The sequence below is a fragment of the Panthera uncia genome (assembly GCF_023721935.1).
Source record: "Panthera uncia isolate 11264 chromosome A3 unlocalized genomic scaffold, Puncia_PCG_1.0 HiC_scaffold_11, whole genome shotgun sequence".
Classification (NCBI taxonomy): Eukaryota; Metazoa; Chordata; class Mammalia; order Carnivora; family Felidae; genus Panthera; species Panthera uncia.
Window position 1 is genome coordinate 61,036,697 of NW_026057578.1, and position 14,870 is coordinate 61,051,566.

Below are 14,870 nucleotides of genomic sequence, written 5' to 3' on the forward strand. Positions count from 1 at the left end.
GGGGTTTGCGGGGCTCAAACTCATGGACTGTGAGTTCATGACTTGAGCTGAAGTTGGACGCTTAACCACCTGACTGAGCCACCCAGGTGACCCTAGATGAACTAATTTTAAAGCAGGACTCCTGGGGCATCTTGGGTGGCTCAGCCAGTTAAGCATCTGACTCTTGATTTCTACTCAGGTTATGATCTCACGGTTCATGAGTTCAAGTCCCACATCAGGCTCAGTGCTGACAGTGCAGAGACTGCTTAGAATTTCTTTTTCTCTCTCTCTCAAAATAAACCTAAAAAAAAAAAAAAAAAAGCAGGACTCCAGGTGACTGTGCATGTGTGCATTCATGTGTATGTGTATGTGTGTGAGAGCCTGCATGGAGGGATGAGTGAATCTGCCCCCTTGTGTAAGGAAGGGGGTGTGTGTTTAAGCATATCCATGTGGAGGCAGAGGTGTGTGTGGTGTGTGTGTGTGTGTGTGTGTGTGTGTTGTGAACCTGTCCTATGTGTATTTGGCGGGGGGAGGAATGAGTGTGTGTGGGAGTAAGCCTGACTGGGATGGGGGGCATGGAGCCTCCTTCCAACCAAGGCTCCTGGCTGCCTGCTGGCCAGAGACTAGGCGGTCCAGAGAGCCTGGGGAAACCAGTCTTTCAAGAACCCTGCCCAGGTCACAGTAAATCAGCCCTGCAGCATGGAAGCAACTCTGACTATAACCTCTGGGGAATGCTCCAGCAACACCAGGTTTAACCCCCAGCAAAACAGGCTGGCAGCTAAACACACACACACACACACCCAACCTGGCAGCTGCACACCCCAGCCCTCTGGGCTCACCTTTTCATCAGCCACACAGTGCTGCCCAGCCCTCAGTCTGTGGAAATCCTCCAAGATACTCCTCCCAAGAATCCCAGGGATAAAAAGGGATTTCATGTCTTATAAGAGGAGCAATCAGAAGAACCAATCTAAACTGGGTTCCAAAAAGCAAGGCACAAAATTGTATGTAGACAATGGTTTCCATGTGAAAATACATATGAGCAGCTAATGGGAAAGTTTACATGGCTATAAAAATGAAAATGGTTTTGGCAGGAAGGATGGGGTTTGGGGCAAGTAAAGTTTCAGCTCCTGCCCCCTCACCCCCACACACACAAAAGAAAAAAAAAAAGAAAATGGTTTTGATCTTGCTGCTTGTGACATGATTTTTAGAGTAAATTTCTAAAAAGATTATTATAACAAATCAAAATATTAAAAAGTAGTTCTCTCCAGATCACAGGTTCATGGGTTGTTTTGTTTAGATTTTTCTGTGTTTCCTAAAGTTCTGATGATAAGATGTATCTGGTTTATAATAACCACTAGTAAAAAGAAAATCACATAAAAAAATGGAACAGGAATAGACTGAGGAGTCCAGACTCCAGTTTATGAAGTGGGCCAGGAGTCCTTTATGTAGCCACAAAGCCTTTTACAACAGGATGTCTTGGCACACTCAGGCGTGACAACAGGGGTAACCTGAGGGACAGAATGGGCGAGCATCTCGTCACAGGGCAGCTGTACTGGACAGCAGACAGTGGCTCAGACAGGAGAGCAGGCAGCTGGATCAAATAGCAGCAACAGCTCCCGACAGCTACTCCCCATCCTCCTAGCTGAGGGCCGTCTCAGGCGCCTCTGGGAAATTCCTGAACTCTCACATCCACGGAAAGGGCTGAGGAGCGATCACAATTTGCAGAAGCAGTTTTACCCTAAGTTGGCATCAATGACAAATACACTCATCTCTCATTCTGTGGTTTCATCCAAAATCTCCCAGAATACGAGGCACAGAAGTGGGGAAATGTTGCATCTTATGCACCTTTGAGGATCCAGCTAGAATGCCACCTCCTTTGGAATGCCTTCCCAGACTTCTACTGATAAGGAAGGCATCGGCTTCTCCAAAGGCCCTGCCCCTTACCCATTCTCCTGTAGGACAGTCCTGTGCTTGTGTGTTTCTGTGCACTCATCTATTTAAGCATCTGTTCAATACCCCCCGTCCTGACCAGAGGTGTTCAGGGAAACTCTGGGACTGGGCTTTCTAACTGAAAATATAGGACTTTTGAAAAGCAAACACCAGCATGTTAGATTGGTACGATCTAAGCTCCTAGGGCTTAGACAACAGGCAGTGCCTTCCAGTACACAAGTAAGAGCTGTGGGAAGTGATCTGTCAAGAGGCTGAAGAAACTGCCGTCAGTCCTGGCTTCCCTATGGAGCCTGGCCTACAGGCTGTAGGATGCCAGCGACGGGGAGATGTGCAGCTGCCTGCCGGCCAGCACCATACCTCCCTATCCACGGTGGCCATGCTCCATGCCCACAAGCACCTAACCAAAGAGAAAGTGAGGAGGAGCCTGGCCAGTGTTTTGTCATCTGCCCCGCTGGCACCGTTGCCCTAACAGGCGGCTCCTGTCACCGTCTCAGATACACTTGCTCCCTGGCAGCTTCTCAAGATCAAATCACCAGCTCAGCTGGAGACTATTTCCAGGTGGAGCTGTGAGAGACCAGGTGTGTAGCTGACTTTGCTCTCCACTTTTTTTTTTTTTAATGTTTATTTATTTTGAGAGAGAGAGCACAAGCTGGGAAAGGTAGAGAGAGAGGGGTAGAGAGAGAGGGAGAGAGAGAGAGGGAGAGAGAGAGAGAGAGAGAGAGAGAGAGAGAGAGAGAGAATCCCAAGCAGGCTCTGTGCTGTCAGCGCAGAACCTGACATGGGGTTCGATCTCATGACTGCGAGATCATGACCTGAGCCAAAATCAAGAGTCGGACGCTTAACTGACAAAGCCACCCAGATGCCCCAGCTCTCCATTCTTGAGGCTGTCCTCTCCCAGCACCTTATGACTTAACTGTCCCATCCCCAGTCTATGCTTGGCCATCACCCTATCTGGTTTCCCCAGGAGGGTCCCAAAACCACGCCTGCCTGGCTCTTTTTCATCTCTCCAAGGAGTCACTTTAACCGAGCTTTTACATGCTCTGCATGTTCTGCCTGCTCTCAGATGACTTCCAAACCTTTAACCCTGGTTCTGGCCTCCCTCCCAAGTGCCCCCACCTAAGCACTTTCACCTGCACACTTGCCTGGATGGACTGTACCCTCACACTGCTCCGTGTGGTCCCAGACCAGCAAAATGGCCATCATCTGAGAGCCTGTCAGAAATACAGGCTCTTAGGAGCGCTTGGGTGGCTCTGTCCATCAAGCACCCAGCTTTGGCTCGGGTCATGATATCTCATGGTCAGTGGGTTCGAGCCCCACATCGGGCTCTGTGCTGACAGCTGAGAGCCTGGAGCATGGTTCGGATTCTGTGTCTCCCTATCTCTCTCTTCCCCTCCCCTGCTTGTGCTCTGTCTGTCTCTCTGAAAAATAAACATTAAAAAAAAGAAAAGAAAAGAAATACAGCCTCTTAGGCCATACCCCAGACCCACTGAGTTCAACTCTGCATTTTAACAAAATGTCCAGGCAGTTCAGGTGCACGTTCAAGTGTGAGCAGCTCTGGTGAGCACAAAGGAGTCCAATCAAGGGTCACATCACTTTACCACTACCACCACCCCCAATTCTCCAAACTGTCTTTGCTTCCGCCTCTTCCCACTTCTGTTAAATGACAACATCATCCATCTAAATCCCAAGCTAGAAACAACAGATGTTCACAACTACTTCCTGGCTCTGACTCCAACATCTCCAAAATGATCACTGAATCCTGTTATTCTGACGTCAGAAGCATCTCGTAGGCCTAGACCTTCCTTGGCCCCACTGCACCTACCAGAACTGTGCACAGTAAGCTTCATTTACCTGTCTGTGTCCCTGGTAGACTGCGAGTTCTGTCAACAGCACTGTTTTAGTCCTCTCTGATTCCCAACAGCAAGCACCATGTCTGACACATAGGCCTCAAAAAATTAGATATTTATTGCAACAAAGGAACAAACCAGGAAACAAAGAGAAATAAGGTACTTAAAGTGTGTCAGATGGTAGGAACCAAAAGTAAAGGCAAAATTATGCAGTGTTTTTTCTTAATAAAGTTGTTTCAGGAAGAAAAACGTACGTGGGAGAAGTGTGCTGTGGCACAGATGGAAACATGGGAGGAGTTTTTAAAGAAAATATTTCTAGCTGTTTTTCTCTTCAATACATATGCCCAGTAACTTTCTACAAGGTCAGTAATAGGTCCAAAGTCATCTCATGGGTGGGTGACCAGGGTGGGTAGAGTTTAAACCCAAGTCTTTACAGGGGGCTAGATGGTTATAAAGTAGGTGGGGAAAGATAAGATGACTACAAATGAGCACAGTGTCTGAAAAGGGCAGGAATGTCACAGAGGGAAAGGACAGCAGAAAGCTGAAAGGTGAGCTTCATTGTGGGGCTGGAGTTTCTGACCGATTTGGGAGAGCTTATTCGTCGCTTTGCCTCCAGGGTCTGAGAGGATCTTTGGTAAAGGAAAAACACAACTGGGCCAGGAGTAGCCCAGGGAGCCGCTGTTCTAAGATCTCAAGCTGTGGACAAAGCCAACCACAACACCCAGTACTGCAAACAGTTCTAGGCGAGGTGTAAGTTGAGGTTTAAGTGGGTTTAAGTCAAAGGACCAAGGTTCAAATGGCATGAGCCTCTCAGTGGCCTTATAGCTCTAACCAATCAGATAGTCTTACTCCTGAGGTCCTGCAGCACCTAGCCCCATGTCTTGCACAGACAGTATGAGGTTCAACAAATATCTAATGATAAATGCCTTGAGTTGGGAGGCAAAGCAGCTGAGAAGCTGTAACCTTCTACCTTAGTCTCTAAGGGAAGCTCAGCCTCATGTCTGCAACTAACTTCTCAAGCCTGTCTAAGTGTGTAGGAGCATCTTCATGACTCACACTAATGAGTGAAGCTATGTATGTATACTCCCGACGGCCAAAAACTGCTTATTCAGAGAAACTGAAGCACAGGAAAAGGGAACCATGCATCACATTCAAGACCCCAGACTCTGGGGACCTGGGTGGCTCAGCTGGTTGAGCGTCTAGCTTCAGCTTAGGTCATGATCTCACGGCTTGTGGGATGGAGCCCCACATCGGGCTCTGTGCTGCCAGCTCAGAGCCTGGAGCCTGCTTCTCACTCTGCCCCTCCCCTGCTTGCACTTGGTCTGTCTCTCTCTCAAAAATAAATAAATATTAAAAAGAAAAAAAAAAAAAAAAGACCCCATGGGGCGCCTGGGTGGCTGAGTCAGTTAAGCATCTGACCAGTTAAGCTCAGGTCATGATCTTGCAGTTTGTGAGTTCAACCACCGCATCGGGCTCTTGTGCTGACAGCTCGAAGCCTGAAGCTTGCTTCTGATTCTGTGTCTCCCTCTCCGCCTCTCCCCCTGCTCACACTCTGTGTCCCTCTCTCAAAAATAAACATTAAAGGGGCGCCTGGGTGGCTTGGTCGGTTAAGCGTCTGACTTCGGCTCAGGTCATGATCTCATGGTCTGTGAGTTCGAGCCCCGCATCGGGCTCTCTGCTGACAGCTCGGAGCCTGGAGCCTGTTTCAGATTCTGTGTCTCCCTCTCTCTCTGCTCCTCCCCTGTTCATGCTCTGTCTCTCTCTGTCTCAAAAATAAATAAACGTTAAAAAATAAATAAATAAATAAATAAACATTAAAAAAAATAAATAAAAAAAAAAAAGGACCCCAAACTCTGCTTCTCAGCTTCTCAGTCCGTGAACCATTATATGTTACTGTAGGAGCTCCTCCTGTCTTGATGCAACTAGAAATATCAAGTCCCCTGGATAACAGCACAACACCCATTTTACTTTATCCCTTATCCAGCTCCTCAAAATTCTAATACCTATGGACTAGGGACAATTCTGTCTCAAATCTAACAGATCATTCATTCATTCCATGACTTTTTATTGAGATGTCTTACTATGTGCCAAGAACCATTCTAGGGCCTAGGGATACACCAGTGACCGAAACAAAGAGCTCTGCTCTTTGGAACTTATATTCTAATGGAAGGAGACAGACAATAAATAGCATAGTAAATCTGTAAATTACGGAGTTGTTAGAAAGTGATTTATGCTATAAAAAAAGAAACATTAGCACAGGGTAGCAGAGATCAGGAAGGTCAAGGAGGATGGAAGGTTATAGTTTCAAATAGGACAACAGGAAAGCCTCATTGAGAAGGTAAAGTTGAAGCAGACAGGAGGGAGAGGAGACAGCGAGGCATGTAACATTTGGGGAAAAACATTCCAGCCTGAAGAACAGCCAGGGCAAAGGCCCTAGTGTGGGAGTGTCTTGGTGTCTTCAAGGAACAGTAAGAAGGCCAGCAGGGCTTGCCAGATAGTCATTCATTAGTTGTTCATTCATTCATTCTTTCATTCACTTAACAAACATTTACTACAGACCCATCTCTTTTCCAGGTACTAAGTGGTGAAAACACTAATAAGGCATGATCCCTACCCACACAGAATTCATAATGTTGGGGAACAAGGAGGAGACAAAATGACCTTAAAACAGGATTACACTCAGAGCAGAAAGACTCTGGCAGAGGTCAGAGTTGGGCCCTCACCCAACTTGGAGATGCTGAAGAGTCTACTGAAGCATAAGAAAGACCCTCAGGCAGATGCCTGACCACACTTGGCAGGCACCCAGCTCTTGTTTTGATGCTGCCGACAATGCTGGCCATGTTAAGCTTGCTCACTGGGTTTTTCTTAGCTAAAAAAGGCGGCTTCCAAACATCAGATTTGTAAAGAAAATCTTTTAAGGTGCAAATGCAAAGTGTTTCCGTGTCCTAGAGGGCCTCAGACTTAACAGGTAAATGCCCGATGGAAAGATTTTGGAGAGGCCATATTGGGGGAAGCCCAGAGTGGCAATGAGTTAGGACAGAACCACAAAGCCCCAGGATGTGTCCAATAGGAGTGACCATCATATCACACTCACATCTCCAGGGCTTCATGCTGCACTGGGTAGACTGTGCCTGCATTTCCATGGAATTAGCAGCACCCCCTCCAGGGCTAGGGCGAGGGCTGGGGCTCAGGTTCAGACCACTGGCCCCTGTTAAGTAAGGTCTAGTGAACTAAAATGTACATCTGGAGAGTTCCACTCAGCAGAGCTCTGGGCCAAAAGATGCTAGCTCTATTTTCCCAGCTTCCTGAAGTAATACTTTTTTTACGTGATGAGTCCAAAGATGGTCCTGCCAACCCTAGGAAGCTCCCACCAGACAAGAGCTGAACCCTGCCGATCAGGGGCTGGGAAGCCCAGCCCAGCCACACTGGTTGTTTCCAGACTCGAGATGAACGATGCAAACGTGCTTGTAGGGTGTGTCACCAGCAACAGTCCCAAGGACCATAGAGGTGGTGAGCAGGAAGCCGCCCTGGTGAGTCCCAACCAGGTTCCTCACCAAGCAACATGGGAGAAGTCCTCAGGGCCAAGAGGCTGCAGGGTGAAGGTGGGGCACAAATCCTCACTGCTCTTCTTCAGGCTCAGCTACCTGGGACAAACAGGTTCTAGGGCCTGGACCTGCAAAGCTCCCCCCACACTGTGTCATCACCACCAGATGTCCCTTCAGTCCCTCTGCAATGAAGCCACCTTACCAGACTGTCTCCCACTTGGACTCATGTTACTCAAGTCCTTCTCAGATCTGATGCTACGAGTCACTCTCTCAAACTGATGAAGGGAGGGTACCAATCTCCCACTCTGGCCCTGACCAGAGCATCTTTTAAGACTAAACCTGGCAGGGCCTCCTCCTACCAATCCCACCCTCCACCACTGACCTAGCCAGTTCCAGGCTCTCCCCAACTCTCATGAAATAATAGACTGACAAGCGTCTGAGGCTTGCTCCCTGCTTGAGTGCTGAAGGTGCTCCCAGCCCTAAACTGGCAGGCTGCCTTAGCCAGCAGGAGCTCTACTTATGGGGAAAGGAAGCAAAGTCCCTGGTCCCTTCCCCCATTCCTTTATGAAGAGCTTCCCTTTCTGCCTCCTCATTCCCTTTGGCCTAGGAGGGTTTTACTCCATAATTGGCTTGTTTACTGCCACTGAGGGCTTCTGGGTGGCAGAAGTGGGAGGAAAAGTTTTGTTGGAAGTAAGGAAAGGGGTGTGTGTCCTGAGCTTTGAGGCTGGTGAGTAAAACTTCCAAGTGCCTCTCTAACTACCTGAGAACTGGCCAAGAACCCATGTGAGGAAAGAACACAAGGCACTGCAAGGCCAGCTGAAGATTCTCAGACCACAGGAGGGAAGCTTATGTTTGGCGCCTGCGAAAAGACAGAACAATAACCAAAACTTGATGTGCTTACTTCTGCTGAGTAGTCGAAAGCATTACTTGGCACTGTTCTGAGTGGGGAGCAAACCAGAGACCTCCCAATTCGGCTTCTGTGGGCTAGGAGCTCCAGTAACATCACTCTTGCTCAAAACTTCCGAAAGCTCCAAGCTCCAAGCAAACTTACTGCCCTGACTGCAGGCTCTTCCAAAGGCCCCAGATGACTCAGCCTCTCCCCCCTGACCACTGAGAGGCAGAGCCTATACCCAGCTCAACAGGACCATCTGCTGGGCCACAAGCACATCCTTTGCCACCCCATTCAGGTGCTCTGCTCCTCGTGGGGTTCCCCGTGCCTCAAGTACCATGTCTCCCCATATCTTCAGGCTCTCCTCAAATGCTTCCTCCCATGTGAAGGTTTTCCCAGGTCCCCAGCCCACTCAGATGTGGGGCTCCACACTCTAATGTCCGTGGCCTCTTTTAAGGCATTAGCCTTACTCTGTCCTGCTTCAATAGCTCCCTGAGGCCTTGCTCTATCCCTCCAAGTGCACGAGTGTGTCTCAACTCTGATTCACCTGAATCACAAAGCACAGTAGCTGGCAGACAGCAGACGCTTAGGAAATGTTCCTGCTGTCCCAAATACCATTCACCTCAGAGGCACAGGAAGTGATGGGCAAAGGAAAAGAGTCACACAAAAACACTAAGACCAGCAGACACAAAACAGGCAAGCGAATGAGAGGTGTCACAAAGACAGTTAACGGAGAGGGCGAGCATCAGGCCTTACCCTTCTTGAACTCCTCCAGCATGGCATCCAACTTGGTATCATGGAAGACAAAATGCACTGGATGGTTATAGAAGCGGGTGATGGTCTTGAGGGGGGTGCAGTCGTCAGGATCCACGAAGGCCAAGTCTTTGACATAGAGAATATCTACAATATTGGACTGCTCGTCTTCAAACACGGGGATGCGGGTATAGCCACTTTCCATAATCTCCGACATGGTGTTGAAGTCCAGGATGGCATCACTGCGGATCATGAAGCAGTCTTGGAGCTGGGTCATGATGTCCTCCACGGTCTTGGTCCGTAGCTCCAGGGCACCCTGGATCATATTTAGCTCCTCTTTCACCAGATCATTATAGGGCTCCGTTACCTTCAACATCTCCATCAGCTTCTCCCGATTGTAAACAGTGCGAATCTCCTGGCCCAAAACAAAATCCAGTAGCTTGCTAATGGGGAAACTGAGGGGGAAGGTGAGAAGCATAAAGAATTTGGTGAGAATGATAGTATTGGCACCCACTGCCAGCCCGTGTCGGGAGCACAAGGCCTGAGGTACAATCTCCCCAAAGATGACAATGCCAATGGTGGAGGAGGCCACCGCCATGAGTCCAGACCCAATGAGGATGTCTAGAAGGATGGTGAGGGAGGTGTTGACCAGCACGTTTCCCAGGAGCAGCGAGCAGAGTAAGTAGTTGCCCTTGCGCCGAATGGGCTCGATCTTCCGGGCATAGCGCCTTTCCTTCTGGGTGCCACAGTTCTGCACGATGCGCAGCTCCATGGGGTCCAGGGCCATAAGCCCCAGGTTGAGACCAGAAAATATGCCCGACAGCACCAGCAGCACCATAATGAGGAGGATGTGCAGCCAGAGGGGCAGGAACCTCCCAGCCTCCTCCACCATGAAGAGCAGCGAGTCCTTATCGGTCCACCTCTGCCAGGGCCCGTCCACCCCAGCCCGGGTGCACAGTGCATACAGTTTCATGTTCTCGCTCCTCCGGAGGAACTTAGTGAGCACCACCAGCATCCCGGACGTGTTCCCTCGACTCACGTTGACCAGCTGCTGGACGACCAGGTCCTTGGTGAGCTCAGGGCAGTTGGTGGAGTTGTGGGTGGCCTCGGAGTTGTCCACCTCGGTGAAGGAGATCAGGTTGCTGGAGATGGAGCCCAGCCTCTGGCCGTACAGCCTCAGGTTCACCGTACTGCCCTCGGACACGAAGATGATGCCATCCGGATTCATCCCACACGATTTGTTACAGCTCGCCAGCCTCATGCCCAGGATCGCGCCCCGCTGGGGGTCGCTCTGACCCCGGGCCCCCCGCGCCCACAGCAGCACCAGCAGCAGCAGCGTCGCCAGGAGGAGGCGCCCTCGGGCCGGCCCGCCGCCCCGGCGCCCGCCCCCGCCCACCGGCGCCATGTTGCTCCGGCTCGGCCGCCGCCGCTCCCCGCGCCCCGCCGCGCGGCCCCGCTCCCGCCGCTGCTCCTGCCGCTTCGCCGCCGCCGAGCCAACTGCCCGGGCCGCAGGCCTGACGTCAGGTCAGCGCCCCTCCCGCCCCGCCCCGCCGACCCACGCCCCTTATTTGCATGGGAGACCCCGCCTCTGGAAGCGCGGCTCCGGTGCCCGCCCTTAAGGGGGTCCCGCGCTTAAGGTGGAGCTGCGCCTGAGCGCGGGAGCCGCGGGCGGACGCTCGCCCCGCCCTTCTCCTCGCGCGGCCATTCCCGCGGGCCTTTCTGCTCACGGGTTGTACGCGCGGCCCGCTCTTCTGCTGCCCAGGCCTGCGCTCCTGGTCTCGCCGCTCCTCTGCCGCAACCTAGCCGGGCTTCGCATGCTCGGCTCTTTCCCCAGAGCACTGCCGCTTTCTTGGGGGGGTGGTGGGGTGGGGGGGCTGGGGGGATTGCTCTTTGCTGGAACCTCGGAAGCAGTACCACGTTGTGCTCGGGCGAGAAAAATGCTTTTACTGATACAAAAAGAAAAAAGAAAAGGAGAACCTGAGGGCTGAGGCCTGAGAGGCCTACAGGCCTTTCGGCCTTGCAGACTGCCCCTTGAAGACTTTTGTGGCCTCTGCACTCTTGAGGGTTTTGATGACCTTGTCCCAAAGCCAGAAGTAGGTTCCACGGCCCTGCCCCCAGTCTGAGACATCCTTTGGCCAGTGGTTGCCTGGTTGGAGGAGAATCTGGGAAACTGAGGATATAGATTGTACCCGCAGAAAGAAGGGCCAAGATCCGTCCTAGTCTTAGGTCATTTCCTTTTAGGACGCGAATGTTGAGTCCCTCCTATGTGCCAGGCATCTTGTTCCAGACTCTGACAATATAGTGGTGAATAAGCCAAAGCCCCTGCCCCCTGTAGTTTACAGTCTAGAGCAGACAATAAGCAAGTAAACATATGCATAATATTTATTTAATCCTTTGCACAACACTAAGAGGTAGTGTTATTTTTCCATTTAACAGATGAAGAAATTGAATCTAGGCACAAGTTGGAGTCCCTCCAGATTGCTATTTTAAGAACAGGCTTGTGTGACTGGTAAGGCACATTGGAGTGTCTCTCAGACCAGGTTTCTATATCAATAAAACGGGAGTAAGAATGACAAGAGGGCACCATCTCACTAAGCTTATGGGAACACTTGGCCTAGGCATTGAACAGGACAGGACAATTCTGAATGTTCTGTGTAGCTGATGTTGTTGTTGCCTGCCCTTCCAGACCAAACCCCTAACCCCAAATTGTGGTGGTGACTGGCCAGCTGGGGCAGACGCATGTGAAAATGAGCTGAGAGGTGTGGCGCCAGGCCTAGCCCTGAAATGACTACTTCCTGGATGGCCCTACCTTGGTGTCAGTTAGCGACTATGAATTGAGCACCAAGCACTCAGGAGGTGTGGGGAAGACCGCAGCCGCCTGCCCTGTTAGGGGGAAGGAGACAGACAGACAAACAACCTCACAATAATTGCAGAGGTGCACAAAGTAGGGAATCGGGTACCAGGTTGACCACTGGGTCTCAGAGCAAGTTTTTTTCCCAACGCTGGAGACACAGAATCCATTTTACTCTCTCCCTGCACAAACACATGTGTTTATTTTTGTTGTGGTATACTGTTTGCCAAAAAAAGCAACAATCAATACCAGCCGGAAAGAGCCCAAACAGAGAGGAACAATCCTATAGTGTTGTGCATACTAGGCCAGCCTGAAGCAGTCCCTTTCAGGTAGGCGCCTCACTTCATATTCTACAGTGTTTCTAGCTGGCCACTTTTGTAAGGAGCAGGAGCCCCCGGATGGGCACTAGGCAAGACAGAGCAAAAACAGAAAGCAGAACCTTGGACTGGCTGTTCCCTCCCTTCTCCACCGATACAGGATGAGCCACCTGCATCACCTCAGAGCAAGCCCAGCTTTCAGAGAGGCTTTTGTCCACCTCATTTCATCTTTTTCCAGCCAGCTGGAAACACCCTTCCCATGGTACTTAGAGACTTTACCATTCTATTATTGACCAATCGGCTATTTTTATTTTGCTCTTTTCAAACTGTCAAACTCAGAAGCTCCCTGTATATGCACTGAGTCCAATAAGAGAAGTCAACAAAGGGAAGGGGAAAAAAAAGCTTTTGAGATACTTGGGTTTAAGTGGGAATCTGGTAAGAAGAGTTAGTCTCTGCTAAAGTTCATTTAATTCCACCCATCCACAATTGCATTCACATCCGTACTTAAGTGAATAGAACAGAATCAACAAAGTAAAGAAATGAAATACCTTGTTGCCCACCCACAGCCTTCAATCTGGCAGCGAAGACAAGAATCTCTCGAAAAAAATTAAAAGCAGTGTAACTCAGAAAGTGTCAGAGGAGCTATTTGAGGTCCAGACTGGAGTCCAGGTTCATTTCCTGCCAGGCTTTTTTTTCCCCCTAAAATTTGTTCCTATCTATCTATCTAGCGAGTGAGCAGGGAAGGGGCAGAGAGAGGGAATCCAAGCAGGCTCCGTACTGCCAGTACAGAGTCTAATGTGGGGCTCCAGCCCACAAACTGGGAGATCATGACCTGAGCCAAAACCAAGAGCCAGATCTTCAACCAACTGAGCCACCCAGGTACCTCTCCTGCTAGGCTTTTATCTCTGGTTAGGGCATTTAAACTTTTCTCATCTGCAGAGTTGAAAAACCTCTCCCACAGATCGGTGGGGACAACATGGAGATGGAGGTCTATCTGTGTGAAGAGTCAGGAAGCCTGGACAAATGTGTGGCTTCTGTGAACCAGGCTGTGAGAAGTGCAGAAAGAGATGTGCAAATGAGAAGTCTGTCTACTTTGGGGGTCAGACCTGTTTCTCTGCTGCAGGGTGGAAGCCCTTACTCCCCTGAATTATCTCCACTTGCAAGTAAGGACTTTGGGGAAGGTCTTTCTCAGAGAGGTCTGGTACCTGACTTCTGAGCATCACAGAGCATTCCACTCATGACTTTGGGACCTGACAGGTTCTTTCTGGGCCCTATGGCAGCATGTCTACACCTCCCGGAGAGCACTCCTTTCTGGTCCTGTGCAGGGAGACAGGCTTAAAAGTCTATTGCCCCTTATTTTGTACCTGGCAATGTGCTGACCCTAAGAATCCAATGAAGAACAAGGTCCTAAATAGTAACCTGGGATCTCCTGTTCCACTCCTCAGGCTGTGATCCTCCCAGGCTGTTTTCTTAGTCCTCTTCAACATTTGGGTGTCCAGGATGAGGAGCTCCTGCCAGATAAGCAGCCCATCTGCTGGTGGAGCTCAGAGCCTGAGGGCTGCCATGCCCCCCCAAGTCCCTTGGAGGATGCTGTGGGCCCTGGGGTTCAAAAGCCCAGTTGGGAGCAATTTTCAGAGTGAGGGAGGGGCCACATCAATACATGCAGTGGCCTGTTCACCAGCTCTCTGCAAATCTGCAATAACCCTGAGCATTTGCAAGTTATATCTGTGCTATTAAATTGTCTTGGGAAAGAAGGGGCAGTCATCCCTCCACAGAGGGACAGAGCAAGCATGGGGGTAGCTGAGATGGTACCGTGGCTCAAATCTCAACTCAGGTCACCCCAACAAGTGGGGACATGAGGACCTGGTATCATTTTCTACCTGAGACAGACACCTCATTAAGCCAGAGGAGGGGATGAAAGCATCAGAACAACGGATTCAGGCCAATAATAGGATGTGCCTGTGACAGGAAGTAGAATGCCAGAACAGCAAAGGAGAGGAAGCGTTTGTATTAATTGGGTAGGTTTCAAAGCTCCATGGCCATAGGACAAATTGTTCTCCTTTGGGACAGGACCACAGGAGGGAGGATGCCTCACCATAGGGGTTCAGGCACAGCTCAGGAGGCACACTGTGGGGCTGGCTTGGCCATGGATTGCCTGTGTGACCTGGGACTCTGGGACATTCTGGAGTATTGAGTCAGATGATGCCTGGCACCTGGTAAGAGCTCAATGAACATGATCAGTAACCATGATGGTGATGGACATGACAAGGCAGGGATTTTTAGAGGACGCTCAGATTTCATTAGCCCCACTGTGTCTCTGCATCCAACTCTAGCTACTGTCTTCGAGTTCTTTCCCTTCCCTTTCCCTGCAGAGACAGAAAGTCTATAGAGGGTGATAGAGAAGAGAGGCCAAGGGAGATCATCAGGGACTAAACAAGACCACATCTGGACCCCTTGGGGCTCCGTGGTAAGGGAACAAAGGCAGCTGGGGTGCAGGTAGTACTGCTGGAGGTGACAGGGGTTGTCATGGTGCATGCAGGTTCAGGCTGCAAAGGCTGGCAAGTGGGAAAGTGGAAGCCTGTCACTCAGATCTGAGAGACTTGACAACCCAGAAGGCAAGTCCTCCTGGGGAGAGCAGGGCCCCTGTGAAGAGTCCCAGGCAAGCACAGGTGTGAGAGAGGCTGAGCTCCAGGGCCCTGCCTACTCCCCTTTCTGCTTTCCTCTTCCCCTCCTGCACTG

The 14,870-nt window shown here is 50.4% G+C and overlaps 1 protein-coding gene across 2 annotated transcripts in view; it reads right to left on the reverse strand.

The window, feature by feature from the left end:
• The window catches only part of CNNM4 (cyclin and CBS domain divalent metal cation transport mediator 4), a 42,624-nt gene extending 32,043 nt beyond the window's left edge, over positions 1-10,581 (reverse strand). For both annotated transcript variants that reach the window (XM_049651411.1, XM_049651410.1), the window contains exon 1: positions 8,967-10,581. In XM_049651411.1, the coding sequence (XP_049507368.1) occupies positions 8,967-10,368 (1,402 nt within the window). In that variant the 5' untranslated portion in view covers positions 10,369-10,581. The remainder of the gene's footprint in view (positions 1-8,966) is intronic.
• Positions 10,582-14,870: the final 4,289 nt, after the last annotated feature.